The 21,127-nt window shown below is 41.2% G+C and overlaps 1 protein-coding gene across 1 annotated transcript in view; it reads right to left on the bottom strand.

Moving 5' to 3' along the window:
- Positions 1–21,127, bottom strand: part of cpt1a2b (carnitine palmitoyltransferase 1A2b) — a 29,755-nt gene that overhangs the window by 4,094 nt on the left and 4,534 nt on the right. Inside the window, exons 2-18 of the mRNA XM_058049474.2 lie at positions 16,195–16,337; positions 13,963–14,102; positions 13,329–13,506; positions 11,629–11,730; positions 11,064–11,201; positions 10,390–10,467; positions 10,124–10,231; positions 9,321–9,408; positions 9,057–9,252; positions 8,001–8,189; positions 6,308–6,413; positions 6,112–6,228; positions 3,958–4,122; positions 1,919–2,047; positions 506–661; positions 293–406; positions 114–206 (exon numbers count right to left, since the gene is read on the bottom strand). Coding sequence (XP_057905457.2) covers positions 114–206; positions 293–406; positions 506–661; positions 1,919–2,047; positions 3,958–4,122; positions 6,112–6,228; positions 6,308–6,413; positions 8,001–8,189; positions 9,057–9,252; positions 9,321–9,408; positions 10,124–10,231; positions 10,390–10,467; positions 11,064–11,201; positions 11,629–11,730; positions 13,329–13,506; positions 13,963–14,102; positions 16,195–16,335 — 2,238 coding nt within the window. The 5' untranslated portion in view covers positions 16,336–16,337. The remainder of the gene's footprint in view (positions 1–113; positions 207–292; positions 407–505; positions 662–1,918; positions 2,048–3,957; positions 4,123–6,111; positions 6,229–6,307; positions 6,414–8,000; positions 8,190–9,056; positions 9,253–9,320; positions 9,409–10,123; positions 10,232–10,389; positions 10,468–11,063; positions 11,202–11,628; positions 11,731–13,328; positions 13,507–13,962; positions 14,103–16,194; positions 16,338–21,127) is intronic.

Genomic DNA, 21,127 nt, shown 5'->3' with positions numbered 1-21,127 from the left:
ATTGAACATTCAGTGTGCATTCCACATTAGAGACACATCTGGTGTGTTTCACCAGTCAAAATGAAACAGAAAGTTTTAGAAATTATGTGTTACAAATTTGAGACTTGACTTACAGTCTCAGAGCAGGAGTACTTGGACGACACATGGAAGTTGATCATATCCTCACCCACGATGATATAAGAAACACCGTAACCATCGTCAGCAACCTGAAGTGACCACAGAGAACATGTCATATTTGCCCATACAGATCCACCTAAAATAAAAATAAAAAAAAAACAGTAAGTAATCTCACAGGTCCGAAACCTCCGCCAAGTGATACAAATTCCGGGTGGTTCTTCAGGTCAAACAGTTCCATCTGCTGAACTGGTGTCTGACTAGTGGAGAGACGCCAAGGCTCTGACAAAACCTGGAATGTCCCAAAAAGAAAGAGACTCTTGTCTAAATTGTTCAAATGTTTTGGTGCATCCAGGCACCATTGCTTGAAATGTAATATGTAGATGATTACCTCTTTGAGGAAAGGTGACTCCACTCCCAGATATTTAGAGACGACATACAGGCAGAAGAGGTGTCGGTCAATTCCTGCTCCAGTCATTGCCAAGCGATAAAGATTCTGGTGTCTCTCTGAAGCCAATCTGAAGAGATGGCAACAGTGGTCTGCTGGCTGTCAACACAAAAACACACACACACACACACTCTAATCACACAATCAAGTCAACAGTAAAATTAAACCTACATTTTTATTGATATAATACATTGACTTCTAGGATTGAGCAGTCTGGAGAAGGTTATAAAGCCATTTCTAAAGCTTTGGGACTCCAGCAAACCACAGTGAGAGCCAATATCCACAAATGGTGAAAATATGAACGTGGTAAACCTTCCCAGGAGTGGCCGGCCAACCAAAATGACCCCATGAGCGCAGGAATGTCTCATCTAACAGGTCACAAAAGACCCCACAACAACATCCAAAGAACTACAGGCCTCACTTGCCTCTGGTCAGTGTTTATGACTCCACCATAAGAAAGACATTAGGCAAAAACGGCCTGCATGGCAGAATTCCAAGACCAAATCCTTCTCAATTTCGCCAGAAAACATCTTGATGATTACCAAGACTTTGAGGAAATGTGGTCTGATGAGACAAATGTTGAACTTTTTAGAAGGTGTGTCCCATTTCATCTTGCGTAAAAGTAATGCCACATTTCAGAAGATGTACATCATACCAACAGTAAAATATGGTGGTGGTAGTGTGATGGTCTGGGGCTATTTTGCTGCTTCAGGATCTGGAAGACTTGCTGTGATAAATGGAACCGTGAATTCTGCTGTCTACCAAAAGATCCTGAATTAGATGTCTGGCCATCTGTTGGTGACCTCAAGCTGAAACCAACTTGGGTTCTTTAGCAGGACAATGATCCAAAACACCAGCAAGTCCACCTCTGAATGGCTGAAGAAAAACCAAATGAAGACTTTGGAGTGGCCTAGTCAAAGTCCTGACCTGAATCCTATTGAGATGCTGTGGCATGACCTTAAAAAGGCGCTTCATGCTGGAAAACCCTCCAATGTGGCTGAATGACAACAATTCTGCAAAGATGAGTGGGACAAAATTCCTCCACAGCGATGAAGAGACTCATTGCAAGTTATCACAAACGCTTGATTGCAGTTGTTGCTGCTAAGCTTGGCCCAACCAGTTATTAGCTTTAGGGGCCATCACTGGGGCCATGTAGGTTTGGTTCTCCCTCAAGAATAAAAAGTTTCATTTAAAACCTGCATTTTGTGTTCAGTTGTGTTGTCATTGACTAATATATAAATTTGTTTGATGGTTGAATGGTGAATAATAATTAACATTACAAACGTTTATTTTTTATTTGCTTCCTTGGTTTGTTTGACAGGGAAACAAATAAGAAATATAAATTAAAAGACGTACCTCTGCACTCTCTAAAGATTTGACAAAAGCACTGCTCTCGTTTGAGCAGGATCGCACAGTCTCCGTTCGTCCTTCCCTGAAGAGACGGGTCATTGAGGCCTCGTAAGTCAGACAGAAACCTCCACGATCCTGATGAATAGAGAAAGTGACAAAATAACAATCCTTCCCAGGAAGCCTACACAGCCTGGAAGGAAGTCATGAAGGGATTTCAGATGACTGAGGCAGGCAAACAGTTCAAAATAACTTATCAAAAGCAACAATTGTGAATTGGTTTCATTCAAAGCCAAAGCCGTCCTGTCTCCCAGAAGTTATTCTCGGAGTTTGTAAAGAAAATATAACAATAGCGCAACAATATGAACACACACAAAATTAAAAAAGATATATTTTTATGACAATAAACATAGACGAGAAATGATAATTCCATCTCATCACGCAAGCATCGATCTGATACTACTTTGCTATTAGGACATGCCAAACTTCAAGAAACTATGAGTACAAAATCATAGCTGAAACTATAATTGAAACTGAAAGTGACTAAATGTATGAAAATGCATGCATTATCCTGCTTATCCTCACGAGGGGGTGCTGGAGCCTATCCCAGCTGTCTTCGGGCGAGAGGCGGGGTACACCCTGGACTGGTCACCAGCCAATCACAGGGCACATATAGACAAACAACCATTCACACTCACATTCATACCTATGGACAATTTGGAGTCGCCAATTAACCTAGACCTCACAGCTAGGAGACTCGAGTTCAATTCCACCCTCGGCCATCTCTGTGTGGAGTTTGCATGTTCTCCCCGTGCATGCGTGGGTTTTCTCCAGGTACTCCGGTTTCCTCCCACATTCCAAAAACATGCTAGGTTAATTGGCGACTCCAAATTGTCCATAGGTATGAATGTGAGTGTGAATGGTTGTTTGTCTATATGTGCCCTGCGATTGGCTGGCGACCAGGGTCCAGGGTGTGCCCCGCCTCTCGCCCGAGGACAGCTGGGATAGGCTCCAGCACCCCTGCGACCCTTGTGAGGATAAGCGGTAGAAAATGAATGAATGAATGACTTCCTTTCTTTCATTCCCAAATGCTGATGCTGTCTTTGAACGCATAAAAGGTGAACTTTGATGACATTACTGTGTGTGTGTTGAGTACTAGTGTTCGTATTTTGTTAAAGTTAATTCATGCTAGCACACCGCACATATGGAGCAATGATATCTTCTGTCTGGAAAACAAACCCCAGGCTCAATCAGTCTGTCATCTACTTTTCTGACACCCTTATTATTGTTCAATGCAGCCAGACAGGATGTAATGTGCAATGCTTTTATTGTGGCTTACACTGTGCTCGTCTTCAGTTTGTAGACAAGACAATAAATGACACGTCATTCTGAAGCCATGTCTTGCATCTTCATGTCTTTGGGCCGTGATAACTTCCAGTCTCCTGCTTACCATCACAGAAGTTCCAGACATAATAAATGCCTTTGAAATATGATCTCAACTTAGACCAAATGTTGGGCTCAATAGCTTTCTGCACATCTGTCCAACAATCCATCATCATTGCTCCCAGCTATTTCGGGCCCTGAATTTTCTCACTGCAGAGGCAAGGCAGCTACAGTGTTTGCTAGTTTTGAACAGCACAGCCATCCACTTCATGTAGTCATTTAGTCTGACTATTTTTCCAGTAAATAGTTGCGGTCTGTCATGGATAAAAAACATCTACAAAAGTGCCACCATGTAGTCCATCATATCCAAGAAAATAGAGATTCTTCCCATGTGAATTATCTGAAAAATGAAACCAATAATTGTGTATAGTGTATTTATAATTGCTCTTTAAATACTGGATAGCTGCAGCCCTGTTCAAGAAAGCTCTTATATTGCTTTTTTCTGTTTTTTGCTGTGCAAATCCAGTTGGTTTTGCCACAAATGAACCACAGTCCTGTATATTTAGCAGCAGTTTGTGCAACAGCTTGCTTATCTGCTTCATCACACACATGTTTTGGGTTTAAGTGCGTACTCAACAAGATACATTTCTCTTTTAGAGTCTTACCCTGTAGTAAGCTAGCTGTAGAGCGATCTGGATGAATGCATCAGGGCTGACCCGAAGCTTCTTAATATGACCTTTTCCAAAGTCTCTGAAGGGGAAGACGTGGCAGTCCACATCATTGGCCAGTGCCTGGGCAACAGCAAGAGAGCTGCACACTTGGGCCTGAACCTACGGGCCAGACAAACATTTGAAGAGAAACTTCAACAAAGCTTGCAAACAAAATTCACCCTAAAAAAAACAACACTACAACAAGAATTCAATTTTTTAAGTCCTTCAGTATGCTAAATAATTTAGCATGTAAAATGGATGAACATGTGGCTGCTAATGATAAGTAGCATTAAAGTGTATCATCTGCCTGTATTGATCTATTTACGTACGTGCAAGTTTTAGTATGGACTTTTACTCTCTCTGGAAGCATTATTTTTGCCTTGGTTCAGACCAACAGCTCCCTGGGTTGCAGAGGACAGCGGCTGTAGCACCTCTTTATCCTGTGACTGCTCTGGCTCCTTTCCAGAAATGTGTTTTTATTTGCTATCAAGAATGATTCACAAGCCACTACACACTGGAGGCATTGTGCAATTCGCCTAAGCAGAGATAAAATGTCTGGGTTTACCTAAAGTGTCCTGTTGACTGTTTAATTTCATTATCGTAATTTGATTACGCTTTTTTCATATGCATTTCACATGTTCTATAAAATAACAGCAAGGAATTCCACTGTTCTCATTAGCCCCTAATTGCACTTTGCATATCTCTAAAATCTGCACGGTGGAATGTGGTTAGCACGTGGGCCACACAGTCAGGAGATCAGAGATTAGAATGTTGCATTCTCGTGTTAAGCGATGCCAAAGTTTCAAATAATGAGGTTTTTGCGCATTTGGAAGTGAGCCTTGAGAGAAGTTTGGGATGTCTCCATCCAGCCGGTGACTTTCTTGTATGGACATGCCAAGCTGTACAAGCCGAGTGGGACCAATCACAGTGGAGTAGGCGGAGTAGAGCCGTGGGTTTGGAAATCCAAGGAAATACAGTTCGAATAAGTGCATATTCTGGAAGATCTAGAAAGCTTTCTGCGTGGATTATCATGTGTGGCTGCTTTATAGGAGTCCACAACTCAATATAAAGGGCCAAAAATGAGCATAATAGGTCCCCTTTATGCTAAATTGCTAAGTAAATTATTTTTGAGCAGGGGTACTCACAACACTGGGAACCAAAACCTGGCTCATCCAAGCTGCATAAGCAAAGGCAGGCCCTTTCTGACTTACATTTAACAAAATTTACTTTAAAAAATAAATATATATTAATTTAAAAAACAAATGTTTAATTAAGCAAAAATCTACTATCATCAGGTAATTTTGCCATGTTGCTATTATTTACACCAGTAAATGTAATAATGCTTACAGCATACAAGACACTGACGTGACAAAACTGTTGGGGCTTGTTGCAGCACATAAGGCAACAGAATGAAAACATTCAGGTATGTGATTACAATGTAAGATAGGTGTAATCTGTTCAGACGTGCAAGGAGCGTAAGTGTCATGACATGGAAAATTACAGCAGAATATTACACAATACCAACAATAATACTATAATGACAATTAACTCATATTCTGACTGAATTTTCAAATGACACAGAATATCGTGTTCTTGGGTTAAATAAAAAGATTAGACTCTTATCTTTCACCAAGCAAAATAGCATTTCTCAACAAAAAAGGGACGAAAAAGGCTTTTGGTGAAAAGATGCATTTCAAGCATAACTTGAGAAACTCAGCTATGTATATAAACATTTAGCTATATAGTATATTTAGCCAAAATTATAAACACTGATGTCACAACATAAACCACAAATGGTTGTTTTGCAGGAAAAACAATATACACAAATATAACACCATGAACTAGTTCCGATTTTCACATTTGCAACTGAACTGTGTGTGTGCGCAGGTGTTAAAATCTCCCTTTAATGCGTAATCTGAAAAGTCAAGATGCCTTTTCACTTCCTGGTTGCTCTGCAGCACGTATTTCAATGGAAGAGAAGCGGGCTGAGTTCTTATAAAACACTTCTGCGTCAAACACGCTCTCTTCTATTGTAGAGTTGAATCATAACAATCGGTTGAACAAAAACTCTATAAAGACGTCTTTTGTAGCGAATGAGTTAACTAATACCTCTAGTGAGATGTCCCAGATGAGCCTCTGTGGGTGAGGTAGTGAACGGTCCACATCACCCTTACAGTGTCCATCCTCGGTGTATCCCAGATGGAAAGCATCTGTGGCTAATGTGTACTGGCAAGGGGAGACAAATGTTGACACACTCACAATACAAAGCCAAATCATCATTTTTTAAAAACCCATACAGGTATACCTCCCAAAGATGAGCCACGGTCGGTGCATCAGCCCAGGAGTGCTCAGCATTTAGTCCGTTCTTCCCATTCTTGTAGATCACAACTGAAAATGATTTATCATACCATCTAGGAAAGAACAAAGGATAGAAGAGAAACTTGATTTCAATGATTAGTACGTACTAGGATAGGTATGACTGGGGATGCTAGGATGCTGAATGGACGGAAATATAAAAAGTCTAATCAAATGTACTGTACTACTGTATTACGGGACACATGAATACATTCATTTTCTACCGCTTATCCTCACGAGCCTATCCCAGCTGTCTATGGGTGAGCCAATCACAGATAGACATATAGACAAACAACCATTCATACTCACATTCATACCTATGGACAATTTGGAGTCGCCAATTAACCTAGCATGTTTACTGAGCAACACACACAAGCATGATTTACTCGTATTATGTCTACTATGTTGGGTAATACAAGTGTTATGTTGACTATAGGGGTGTTATTTCATGTCTAGAGGGCTCTAATAATGTAGAAAAAACATATTTAGATGGTCGGAAAGACGTTTTCTAGGATCTAACTATGAAAATCTTCAATTTCTAAATACAATTTGGAGTCACCAATAAACCTTGCATGCATGTTTTTGTTTTTTTACCCGGGGAAAACCCACGCATGCACGGGGAGAACATGCAAACTCCACACAGAGATGCCAGAGGGTGGAATCGAACTCGGGTCTCCTTGCTGTGAGGCCTGCACACTAACCACTGGTTCACCATGCAGACATGAAGAATACACTGTACAAAAATTCATAAATGATCACTGTTTCTTGGTAGAAAAAGTAACATGTTTAGAGCTTACATATTTGTTGATTATTCTGCATTATTCGTTGGTAGTGTCTTGCCTGTTGTCACCTACCTATTACTTTGCTGTATGATGTTTTTGCACCGTCTTTAAGACCATAAGAAAGAATGGTACATGATTTGCTGGTAAATCCCTTGTGAGCGCTGTAGTTACTCTGCTTTCTAAGTAATGAGTTACCTTTCAAAAGAACCTTTGGGCGGCATGGTATTAGCTGTATTACACAGCAACCTCAGCGAAATTGCAATTTTGGCAACGTTTGTGCCACATGCATTGGCTTTCACTGAAGCGTTGATAATTATCAGACATCCCTAACAGCCACAGCATTAAAAAATAGTTATTTTTGTTACAGTTTCATTTAATAGCTGTATTTATTTTTGATGGATGTATTTTATGTTGCGTGTCCAGTGTGGGTGACTTACTAGGTGTTGCATCACAGTCTAAGGACGCAGTCACTGAACTGGTGTACCACCTGTATTGCAAGATATTTTAGCCTTTGTGGTCGGGGAAAAAAACATAGCATGCCATAAAAAACACCCAATAAAATGTCTGCAGTACCAGTTGTGGGCAAAATTATTCTGTTATAGAGTCTGTCTCTGTAACATTCCCCTAAACATCTGTTTGCTTGTCATGGGAACTTTTTCATCCACAGCAACATTAGTGGTGTCTGATGAGGTTATACAAGTTCTCAAAACTCATCCAAACGTAACCTTGCTTTGTGCATTCAGAGAGAAAAGAGCGTTCCCCAACTTCCCCAAATTGGGGATTAGTTAAGATTAGTTGCTGATGACAGACGCCAACATTCAAAGAAACCCTTAGCATCCGTTTCCGCGGCTTTGTGCTGACCTGTCATAACATTTGCCATGAAGCAGCGACTTAGCATAGCGATCCAAGTTTCCTCTCGGGTCGTCTCCCCTCATGCCTTGCTCTTCGTCATCCAGGGTTACGAAGAAGGCTGCCTTCTCGATGGCATCCAGTGACCGCTTGTTGACGCCGGTGCTGAAGTATTGCTTCCTCATCTGAGACCAAGGAATCCTGACAGGAGATTAGCACATGAAGAGAGACATGACTGTCACCAGAATATAAGGGGATGTAAATACAGTGTTAAGTTGCCAACTCGTCTATGAAAACAGACTAAATCCATTTTTTTTTTAATTTTTGCCACTGGAAGAAAGATTTCAGTCCCTACAGCAGTCTTAGAAGGGAACTCCAGATTTCCTGGTCCCCAGCCACCTCTTTCAGTTCCACCGAGAGAACACATAATAATAATATAGACATAATAATCCCTCCTGCATGTCCTAGGTCTGCCCCTGGGCCTTCTCCTGGCTGGGTCTGTGTGGAACACCTCACCAGGGAGGCATGGGAGAGGCTCCTCTCCATGAGAAGGAGCAGCAACTCTACTCAGAGCTCCCCCCGTATCTCTACGGGGAGTCCAGCCCCCTGCTTGTATCTGCAATCTCATTCTTTCGGTCATGACCAAAAGCTCATGACCATAGGTGAGGGTGAGAACCTACTTTTGACCATGATGGGCCGGTGAGACCCCAAGACACTCCACCTGGGGCTGAAACTCACTCTCCAAACCAGAGGGTGCAAGCAATCCACCCTTTACAGTCTGTCCTCGGGTTTGGAGGTGCTGTGTCAGATCCCAAAAGCTTCACACTCCCCCATAAACGCTGAAGGTCACAGACAAGATCCTAAGACCCCCAAACTGGACCCTCACATTTATTTGTGGTGGCCCGGCCTATACTGTAACTATGGTGTGTTCAATGACCGTTGAACAAAGCTTCCATTACAATGACATCACAAATTAGATGATGGTTATTACACCCCCACCACAAATAGATAACAGTCCTGTTGCTATAAGGCCAGCAATAAAGGACGTTGATGGCCCATTGTTTCTACCTGTCTCCAGCGGTGAGAGCTCCTAGTTTTTCCTCTCCAGGCTGTGGGGGTGAAGGGTCATCCAGAATCTTCTGAATCTGGTACTCAATTTCCCGAGGAGAGAGCAGACGACCGGCCCGGTACACCCACAAACGGAAATAGCGTCCCTTGTGGTACACAGCTACATATTCACTGTCCAGCCAGTGCTGCAGAACATCTGTAGCACAGAAGAGGATTATTATGCTAATTGAATACATATTGTATGTGGAAATGAATGTTTGTTACCCGTCTCAGTTCCTGGAGTACGTGTTGTATTGAACATTCTCTCATATTGGGCAGCACACAGAGGGATGACAGTACCAGGAACACGGCTCTAAGACACAGATACGCTTTATGTATTTTCATATTTAGTATCGACATATCTATTATTTTAGAGTTGGGACACCATGGAAAGATTCCGTTCAGATAATGGACACTACATACTCAACAAGCAGGATCAAAACTAGCAAACTACTATCATTGCAGAGCTAGTGTTATTTATAGTGGTGCATTCAGGTGCATCATTTAACATGATTGTTAAGCTTTCCCCTTCAATTTGGTATGAAATGAATATGCAGACTTGAACCATAGACAGAAGGATACCAACACCAGATAGGAATAAAAAATGTAAAAAAAATGTAAGATGATTACTTATCTATTTATCAGTACTCATTTCAAACTTTGTCACCATGCAAAATACAATTTTTTCACCCAGAATTACTATGAATTATGCTCAATATTTCAAATGAATTAACATAAAAAGGTTAATGATTTTTAAGTGTGCATGGGTAACAGGTACATAAATGTCTGAAGGGGTACATGACTAAAAAGTTTGGGAACAACTGTTATAAGGCAATACATTTCATTTTATCAGAGGGGACAAAGTAAACTATAATCATAATAAACAGCTGAATAGCGGGCCAACAAAAATAGGGGGGTGGGGGGAAGTTTCACGCCACCACACTCGATTGTAAATGTGTGAGTATTCACCTACATGCATGATCTTACTGAACTACATTATTTCCTGTCCGAAAATGTGGACAATATACCGGTTTGAGTTCCTCCCTGTTGACTTTCCTGCGGTACAGTAGCATTGCAGTGATTGTGTTGCCTGCCCTGGCAGCTTGCACAGAAGTCGGAGTCACATACAGGAAGTCCTGTTAAGTACACAGAAAAGAGGAAACGGGCAAAAGATTTGACACATATTTCACCATTCAACAAGGGAAGGCTCCATGGTGTAAGTCGGTTGAAAAAGAAAAAGAAATGTCTCCCCCTGGTGGAGTCATTTGGTTTGGTAGAAAATGCAGCTGTTTACCATGCCATAGTAGTTACTGTTCACCATTATGGGGCCTCGGCTTCGCAGGTAAATGTACTCCTCCCACCAGTCACTCACCTGTAAGGAAGACAAATAAACTTTAATCTTAATGTCAAAAAAAATGTAAAGTTAAGAATAATTAAACATGTTGTTATATGTATTAGTTATAAGTTAGCGCGCAGGCCTCACAGCTAGAAGACCCGAGTTCAATCCCATCTCGGCCATCTCTGTGTGGAGTTTGCATGTTCTCCCTGTGCATGCGTGGGTTTTCTCCGGGTACTCCGGTTTCCTCCCACATTCCAAAAAGGTTAATTCAGTTAATTGCCGACTCCAAATTGTCAATTGGTATGAATGCAAGTGTGAATGGTTGTTTGTCTATATGTGCCCTGTGATTGGCTGGCGACCAGTCCAGGGTGTACCCCGCCTCTCGCCTGAAGACAGCTGGGATAGACTCCAGCACGCCCGCGAAACCCAATCGAGTGTAGGTGTCGATATTTTCTGAGCTATCTGAACCACAAAGCAAATGAGTGTAATACATTCGATTTTTGGAATATGCAGAGGACCAAAATGAAGCTCCAGGTTGAAAATAGCACTATAAGCTCAATTTAGCTTTGTGTATGATTTCATGTGTAATGCAAATTCACCTCAATGAGTGTATCTTATGAGTCACTTACATAGTTAGTAGCCCAGAGAGCTTTAAGCTTCAAGTAGCGCTGGAGGCGATTCCCCAGGTTACACTCAAACTCGGAGGCCAATTTTGTCATCCGTTTAAAATCCGCATCAGCCAACAGAGGGCGCACTGACTCCAAGTACTGAAACACACACAGCATGATTATAGATGTTGGGAGATATACAGGATTGAAAAGTAACTCCCTATTTTGTAATATTTTTCAAATGTTTTGTGTATGGTCCATGATGTATGGGAATTAAATGTATGGTCTTGTTTTATTTTCGGATCGATTATTTGGTTTGGCTATGCTAAGACGATCAAGAATTGTAATGCAAAACTCATCACGACAGGTTCTGTGGCTGATACTGTATCGGCATGACAATTCTTGAGCGCCTTTAGTGGTTCTTCACGTTCCTGTAGGTTAACACGTCCAGTCATTTTTGTAGGGCTTTCAAATTTACAAAATAATCTATTCCCATACATCATGTAACACACACACAGACACACACAATATGGGGGCTATAAATGAGGATGCATGATGATGTGTTGTGTATTGGATGTACACACACCCTGCTCAGTGTGTCCTTTATGGCAGGAACAGGCAGATGAGGTAGGGACGTTTGATAGCTGTATAGTAGAGGCTTCCTGCTTGATAAGAGCCTCAGGAGAGTCTGAGGGAAAGAAGCAAGACAAAGATTTGTCATAAGTGCTGTGAACTCATATCCTGTATAAGTCCACTTATAGAAAAATGGAAGGGTATACTGCACATTTTAAGCCATTAAACATCTTCTTCTTTCTCTTTCAGCTTTTCCATTCAGGGGTCGCCACAGCAAATCAATCTCCTCCATCCAACCCTGTATCTCTCACACCAACTACCCTCATGTCTTCCTTCACTACATCCATAAAAACTCCTCTTTGGTCTTTCTCGACGCCTCCTACCTGGCAACTCTAAACGCAGCATCCTTCTACAAATATATTCACTATCTATATAACATATAATTCCCCTCTGATGTACTCGCTCCTGATCCTATCCATCCTGGTCACTCCCAATGAGAACCTCAGGATACCTCCAGTTCTGCTTCCTGTCTTTTCCTCAGCGGCACTGTCTTTAGACCAAACAACATGGCTGGTGTCACCACTGTTTTGTATACCTTCCCTTTCATTTGAACTGAAATGTGTGGTAAGTAAGTAAAGCTATGGTAAGTATACGTAAGTAAATGAATTTATGTATATGAATGAATACAGTGGACATGTCAGCTTTGCGTCAGCAATTCAGCGGTACATGTTACTATAAAAATACAGTAAAGTCTCGTTATATCGATATTCTCGGGAGTCGGAAAAAATACCGATATAACCGGACTATCCGTATATCCGATCCTGCGCCAAACTGCATTAAAAGTGGGCGGATCTTTGATATGGCATGTAATTTTCTCCTTGAGTTCATGGATTGCGTATCTAGCATGCTTTTGTACTACAATACATTTTGTACTACAGTAAATAAAAATAAACTTACGCTGTAGTGATTACCGGTTACCGGGACATAATTCACCCCGGAACATAATTCACCCCGGAACTATCGATAGGGAAGGTGTTGCCACCCGGAGGGGTAGGCGCGAGGGACGGGTGTTTTCCGCTGTGTGTGCTGCACTCTGGTGGTGGAAGGGTGAAAAATAAAGTTGACTGGAAGCAGCCGTTCGCCGTGTTCTTTTTTGGTATTGAAATCCTTAAGCAAAGATTGATTTAAGCTGCTTTTGTATCGATATAAGCAGACCAAATTGGCTGGCGGGAGATGAAAAGGGCATCCTAGTAACCGGATTATCATAATAACCGGGTATCGTACTAACGGAACTAATTATATCATAAAAGACTAGAAATTTGCCGGGAAATGAAAATAGTATCGTAATAAGTAGTAATTCGTTTTAACCGATATCGATATAACGAGACTTTACTGGAATACATTGTTAAAAAGCCCTCTCATTTTGTTTCATTGTGTTTCACTGAGTGTTCAGAATTCCCACTTTGTTCGGTGAGTGTTGATCACCCGAGTCAAACAGAGTGAAAGTTACATAGAACTCTCTGATGCTGCCACAGATTTTTCCATTTCTTTCAGAGGTGTGTTGTTGGTCTTAGAGTGCATGTAACGTGTTACGTGGAGACAAAGTTTGGTGTCAAGAAAGCATACATAGCATTTATACAAAATACACGTTAAATAAATAGCATTATATACAGTAATTGCTGTGATGTTTTACCAAGCAGAATCATGGCTTACCACCCAGACTTTAGTGGTGTTGGAGACGCGACCGTGCTGCTCGAACATCCATTGGTGGTAGGAAAGAAGCAGCTTGAGGCAGAACCTGAGAGCGAGGATGAGGGAGAGCCACAGCAGCGTGCTGAAGACCAGTGCAGACAGCATAGTCTGACCCTGAGTGCTGAGAGACACATGCAGGCTGGAGAGTGAAAGACAGGAGAATGATTCAGATAGGAACAAACAAAAAATGATGATCTAGGTATACTCAATCCACTGAATTCAATGGGGACACCTCATTTGCTAATGCGTGCTTTCAAAATGGAAAGTGACTTGTGTTCACAATTGTGAGCACAATGCAAACAGTGAGTTGGTTACTCTGGGTGTCAGTCAATCAACAGGCTGTTTGGGATGTAGGCTAAAGTTCATGTGCAGGCAACACACCCGTACTGTTTACAGATGACTCCTCAGTCAAATATCCAAAGAATTTTAGTGTCTGTGGATTAAATCATGTAATTTGTGGAAGGTATGTCAACATGAAACAAGGTGTCATACTGACCTGAATGACTATAACAAAACATATAACCAGGTCAGGTTACACAAATGCGAATATTTGATCACAATTTGGTGTTCTTTGACGCTCTCTGTGTGTACTTACCTGAGGGGAAGGTGTTGCTGTATCTTGGCAATGAGCCCCATGCTGGGATCAGAGCGCATGTACATTGTGGCCAAGATGGCAATGACGACAAAAAGCCATGATGAAGGGCTGGCTGGGTACACTCCCTTGATCACCCGGTTCTGCAGCAGACAAAAAAACAACCAAACAAAATAAACTGTAGAAGCACATTACTAAATGATCAATTCCAACTCATTAGACAATGTTCATTTTGAATGATACTGTCTGATATTAATAAAAAACTGCGGCTGTTTCTAATATTTTGCATGTTTTTGTGGCTAAATACTGTAACCCAAATTGTTAGTAAAGCATGTACGAGTATGATGACGTGCAACTTTACACCACTACCGTGTGTGAAACTCTTCATCCACAAACTGTACCTGCACAACCAGCTGCTTCCTGTCAGTACATGCATGGCAGTGACATCACCATTATGTTTCCCAAATTTTAAGCAATCGTCACTTTGACATGTGAGGCTTTTCTGCATTCCACATCCTCCCCACATGTGATGCATATGTACGTACATACCAGGGGTGCAAGAATACGAACCGTTCGATGCAGGGGATACAGTGATTGAAACTACTGCACTGATTCCATTACTGTGTGTTCTAGTACAGGGGTTCTTAACCTTTTTGGACGATGACCCATTAAATAAAAACACTGTATAGATCTAATTCATTCATTCATTTTCTACCGCTTATCCTCACGAGAGTCGTGGGGCTCTGGAGCCTATCACAGCTGTCTTGGGGCGAGAGGCGGGGTACACCCTGGACTGGTCGCCAGCCAATCACAGGGCACATATAGACAAACAACCATTCACACTCACATTCATACCTATGGACAATTTGGAGTCGCTAATTAACCTAGCATGTTTTTGGAATGTGGGAGGAAGAAAACCCACGCATGCAAGGGGAGAACATGCAAACTCCACACAGAGATGGCCGAGGGTGGAATGGAACTCGGGTGTCCTAGCTGTGAGGCCTGCGTGCTAACCACTCATCCGCCGTACAGCTCTGTATAGATCTAATTGATCTCAATAATTTGTTTTCAATAATAAATCAAATCCAGTCACAATTAAACAAGCTAACAAGGTAAAACCTTCCTCCATTTACAAAGACGTACTTGATGAAATCAGGATTGTACTTAGCTACCAACACCAAAAAATAAAATAAGATAAAATAAATAATATAAATAAATAAATAAATAAATAAATAAATAAATAAATATAAACAATACATTAAAAAAATTAAAAAGGATTGTACTTAGCTAAAAATGTAGTCTTTTGGTGGGGACTGGCACCACTTTTCTTCATTTGCCTTCATTTTTTCATTTTAAAAACTTCTCCATTGCTAGGTGTAGTTGAATGTCTTTTTCTGATCTTTTGTGAGCTTGTTAAACAACTGACTGACACATTACCGCCACCATCTGGTCGGAAGCTGCACTGTAACTGAGCATCTAATGGATAACATACAGTAGCATAGCAGCTAGCCTACCTCCGGTGTCTTCAGTAGATAACCTACTACGCAGTCCCACGGCCCTCGCGGCCCACTGGTGCAAAACAACGTTTTTTGCGGCCCTATAGGTGTTGCTTGAGGTCCAAGTGTGGTTAAGAATCACTGTTCTAGTAGTTTTAGTGCCATTCAATGCATATCAAGCTAACTGCTAATTTAGCAGTGTTACAAACACGGTCAGTGTGACCCATTTAACGGCTCAATTTTTGAAACGATCCTGTCATAGAAGATCATATTACAGCTGAACATGTTGCTAAAAGACATGGAGTTACGACAACTTTTTGTTTGTTGATTCTTCCAACATTATGCTGCTGTTAATGTTACTTTTTTGATATCCACCCAAGTGGCAATGTAGTTAAAGGAAGGATCCTTTAACGCTGCCGAGATGGGACCATTTTTGGCATTTGTGCATGTAACTACACAAAACATGGTAAGGACAAGTATACAGTTTCCAACAGGTTCTCCTAAATGTCAAAGACCATTTAAAAAAATGTAGGATTATTATTTTGGTGTGACTAATATGGTGGGAACGATGGCGTTTGGCCTCCACTCATTTTAGCTGTAGTGTAGTTCAGCTGTACTGTAAGCTCCGACTTACACTACAACTCAACAGGCAACCCAATTGTAGGAACGGGACCCATACATAGGTCGAGGACCACCTGTAAATTCTAAGTCCAAGCATCACATGCTTGCTGTTGCTCACCCTAATGCGGCTGACACGCTTTTTCCACGATCGTACTCCAGACAGGTAGATCTGGTTGAGGGCTTGATAGGAAAGCTGCAGATCGATGCCCTCCGGTGTTATGGTGAACTGGAACGCCACAGCCTGATGTGCCTCTGCCATTGCTGTGAACAAAACAAAAATACATTAAAAGGGAACCACTTATGATCATTTTTCAGCCTTTTGTATTGAGTTGTGGACTCCTATAGAGCAGCTAGACTTTGTAGATCTTCCAGACTCTGCACCTATTCCTGCGGAATTTCTTGGATTCTGTGCTTCCTGCAAAAGCGGTATTGTATTCCACCCACGGCCTGTCTCCGGGCACACCCACTCTGCTGTGGTTGGTCACACTCCCAAGTGCTCGGGAAGGAGAACTTCTGTGTAGCTGCTGAATCCAACTTTATCAAAGTTGATAAACGGTACAGTCGTTGATAATAAACCGTGCTTGATTTTTTTTTTTTTTTTTTAGGTATGAGAGAAACTCACTTTCTCACACTGTGAATATTTGAGTTGGTGGGGGGTGGGGGGTTTTGTTTGCCCCTCCATGGTCTTGCAAAGATCATCATGCTAGTTTTTTGTGGCGCTGCTTTGAATGCACAATCGGGGTGGGTTCTTTGCCACTTCTATGCCATTACGGGTTATGCACTCAGCTGCAAAGTCTATTTCGGACTTTGTCGTCACTCCTACTCCCTGTTACTTTGTTAGCACGTTAGGACACGCTATTGTTGTGATCATGTGGGCTCTCTATAGAAGTGCTAAAGTGGAGTCTCAAACGGACTGCTGGTATCAGAAAGATTTTAGATGCAGGCCGATATATCTGCAAATATTGCGAAATATATAAATATTGGATCGATTTGATTCCACTCCAGCCAAGCACCAAACAGTACACATAAAAAACATACAACTTCCATGTGGTCAATACTACAGTGACGCTGTGGCAAGCTCAGGATGCTGCTAGGTCTTATCTTAATATTTATCATGGCGCCGTGTCTGGGCACTGATTATTATTGTGCACCACACAGGGTCTTTCTGTCGTCATCAATTATACATCACATTTGTGCAATTAGGCCAAGAACCCTGTGGGTGGCCAAGCAGTAGTAAGAAGGAAGAACCTCAGTAGTAGCAAGGGCTTGACTGAAGAAGAATTTACAACACAAGATAACTTCAGTTCCACTGAGTAAAAGTGAGTCATTCAATCCCAGGTATTTTTCAAACAGACAACCTCTTCAGTATCGGCCATTTTAGACCATTTTGACCGATTTTCCAGTCACACGATAAACAAACTTTTTTTGTCTGAACTGATTATGTGATGCACTCAATTGTAATCTGATGCATGTTCAAATGAAATTACACCATTCCCATTACTTTTCCATTTTTTAGTAATCAGCAGTAGAACATAGGTAAGTTTCAGGAAAATATCAGTTCCTGACTAAAACTGGGAGGATAAATGGCTTTTTTTCAAGCATAACTTTCAGTCTGACACAGATGTTTTGCTTGTGTGACAGCTCAAATACTGTAAACTATGCCACAACACAAACACCACCAAAAAGGGTTGGTTTACATAAAAATAATTTATTTACAAATCTATGCTATTCCACGTGCTGTGGAGTGTGTTTTTACATTCTTATCAAATGCACTTTTGCCACCTTATGACTGATATTATGGCTTAGAACTGCCCTAAAACAGTTGGGTCATCACCTCTTTTGGAGTCTTGCTAATAAAATCGGGCGTTTCTGTTTATCAAACCATACAGGGCTCTACGTTAAAAACAAAAATGACTTGCCCATGGGGAATCCTTAAGGTGAGAACTACTTGCCCGAACTTGCCCCATGTAAAATGAAAAGACTGCCATAATGATATCATATATCAATATATGCTGATAATTCATCAGATAATAGTACTGATGCATTGTATTTGGAAGAATGTCTGAAAAATTGTGGAGATGTATGTTAACATGGCAAGCCATGCTACCTTACACATTGTAGTCGTAGTAAGCAGTGATATTTAGAAGTTGTGCACCACAATGAAACATTTGACACATTTGTGTACTAGTAAAGTGTTTTTAATCCAGAAAAAATGCTCAATGGTCAAACAATAATTTGTGAAGCAAAGGTGACAAAAATACACAGAGAAATGGAACCGCTAGATTTTGTAGCTTGTGCAAAATCAGCACTTGGTATTGGATCTAATCGGTGGTGTTTCATTGTGACCACTTCAAATTGTCACAGCAATGTGATTCACTCACCTGTGCCATCATTTGATTTGCTGCCGCTAATAAAATACTTGTTTAGGAGGCACTGGTACATCACTTTTTGCTGTTTTCCTTCAGAAGTTGTTGAAGAATTAGACGATGTTGGCAGGGACGCCATGATAGATGTTTTCCTAGTCAAACGATCGCTGATTGGTTGATCGCGAACAACGGGTGTGGGTAAAGCGCGGACTGTGGACTACGGACCGCGGTCTAAATAAACGATTCTGATTGGTCCATTTCAAGATTTGCAAGGATTTGTTTGCAAGTTACCACCGGAATTACGTAGTCCGTGTTTTACCAACACCCAACAAGAACCGCTTTAAAAAAACTCTTGGCAGTACGGCATGCTAAAGTGCACTTGCCCGACGGGAATATTCATGATTGGATTTACTTGCCCGAATTTTGTTTTAACTTGCCCCGGGCCATCGGTACATCGTTATTGTCGAGCCCTGCCATATAAATTCATCTTTGGTATTGAATAAATAAGTGGTTGACTTCTTTTTACACTTGTATAACAATGAAAACCCACTGAGGAGCGACTTACCTTTGAAATTATGCCCTCATCATTCATCAATAAAGTTAGGATGCCACTGATTTTACGTTCAACTAATAACAGCGAAGGCTGCAAGGCGGTGAGTGGTTAGCGTAATAGAACGTTAAATTTTTCCTATGGCAAAACGGTTTCCAGATCTGGAATAATCAGAAAACCACGTGAATCGTGCTACACAGTATCACAGCACAGTACGCCTTCACGTTTTATAGAAACAATTAAAGGCTTACATAACTCATTTAAAGTCTAAAGGTGGCTTACTCAGGAGGTAGTTAACACGTCAGGCGGACAGATCAAATCATGAGCAATGGTTGAAAACTATTGAGCTACTGTGTCTTGGTATTTTTGTTGTTTATATAAATGTTACTTCATTGTTAACAATGCATCCTACAAATTGCTGTGCGAGCATGCACGTCCTTACTTTACGTATACAGTAAAGTCTCGTTATATCGAAATCGGTTATATCGAAGTACTGCTTATTACGATACTATTTTCATTTCCTGGCAAATTTCTAGTCTTTTATGATATAATTAGTTCCGTTAGGACGATACCCGGTTATTATGATAATCCGGTTACTACGATGCCCTTTTCATCTCCCGCCAGCCAATTTGGTCTGCTTATATCGATACAAAAGCAGCTTAAATCAATCTTTGCTTAAGGATTTCAATACCAAAAAAGAACACGGCGAACGGCTGCTTCCAGTCAACTTTTACTATTTTTCACACTTCCACCACCAGAGCACAGCACACACACCGATTCCCGCACTTCCTGGTTCACAGGTCATGCTCAACCCGCCCCACATAGCTGGCCAAACACATGCCTGCAACAGAAGAACCAACTGACATAGCATACACACCTATTCCAACGAAGACACAAGCGTACAAATACATGTATTTAATTGTGTTGTATTCAGATATCTTTTTATCGCTTGCAATAATCACTGTTTTTCATATGTACATGCTGGCGTTCGTGGTTTCTCTCGTGTGTACAGATTCTATACACACGAGAGAAACCACAAACGCAGTTGGTTCTTCTGTGGCAGGCATGTGTTTGGCCAGCTATGTGGGGCGGGTTGAGCATGACCTGTGAACCAGGAAGTGCGGGAATCGGTGTGTGTGCTGTGCTCTGGTGGTGGAAGTGTGAAAAATAAAGTTGACTGGAAGCAGCCGTTCACCGTGTTCTTTTTTGGTATTAAAATCCTTAAGCAAAGATTGATTTAAGCTGCTCGACATTGTTCTATACTATAGAACAATGTCGAGTGCATTATTGCCCACTTTTAATGCAGTTCGGCGCAGGATCGGATATATCGACAGTCCGGTTATATCAATATTTTTTCCGACTCCCGACAATATCGATATAACGAGACTTTACTGTATTTGCAATTCATTTCTGCCGTTTCCTTTTGTTCCGTGTTGCCAGATTGCAGTCACCTGAGCTCAGCGTTATTTGTCTAAGCTCAATGAGCTGTAGCACCATTGAACAGGAACACCTGCGGAAGCGATAAAAGGCTGAGGAAGAGGAAATATTTGGTCTTTGGTTTAAGTTTGCAGTCGCTGTGTTTAACTCATTCAATGCTAGATATATTTTCAGAAGACAGTACAAATTTTGACAGAAAGCACACAGAATATTGTGTTCTATGGTATACAAACATGGAACCTAACAAAAGGAAGACGGGGGTTTTTCTAGGTTTTCTGTTGTTTAGTAATCAGTAGAATGTAGGGAAGTTTCAGTTTCTGACTGAAAAAGGGAGAATAACAGAATGCTGCAATACATAGTACAGAGCAGAAAATGGTCAACCATGTAAAGGGAAATGACATAGCATTGTGTAGGCTTGTCACAATAATGGATAAATCAATTTATGGAATGATTAAAAATAAAAATAAACAGACGATAATTATGAATGCTCCATAAACGTCAACACAGGCTGGATGATAAGAGGGTTAACTCTTGGTTTTATTGTGGCTTGAACCGAGAGAGTGGACTCTCATCTCATTCAGCGTCTTTGTAGAGGCAGGGGTACGAGCTACTCCTCTACTTAGCAGCGGTTCTCTTCATGAGCCAGCATCATCAAAAACAAAAAAATGCCACAGTTGGTGCGTGCTAGGTTCACTTCA

Source organism: Doryrhamphus excisus, linkage group LG16 (assembly GCF_037039965.1).
Source record: "Doryrhamphus excisus strain RoL-2023G ecotype Guam linkage group LG16, RoL_Dexc_Guam_v1.1, whole genome shotgun sequence".
In the NCBI taxonomy this organism is placed as follows: Eukaryota; Metazoa; Chordata; class Actinopteri; order Syngnathiformes; family Syngnathidae; genus Doryrhamphus; species Doryrhamphus excisus.
Note: the sequence above shows the minus strand (reverse complement) of the source record. Positions and strands in the feature narration are given on the sequence as shown.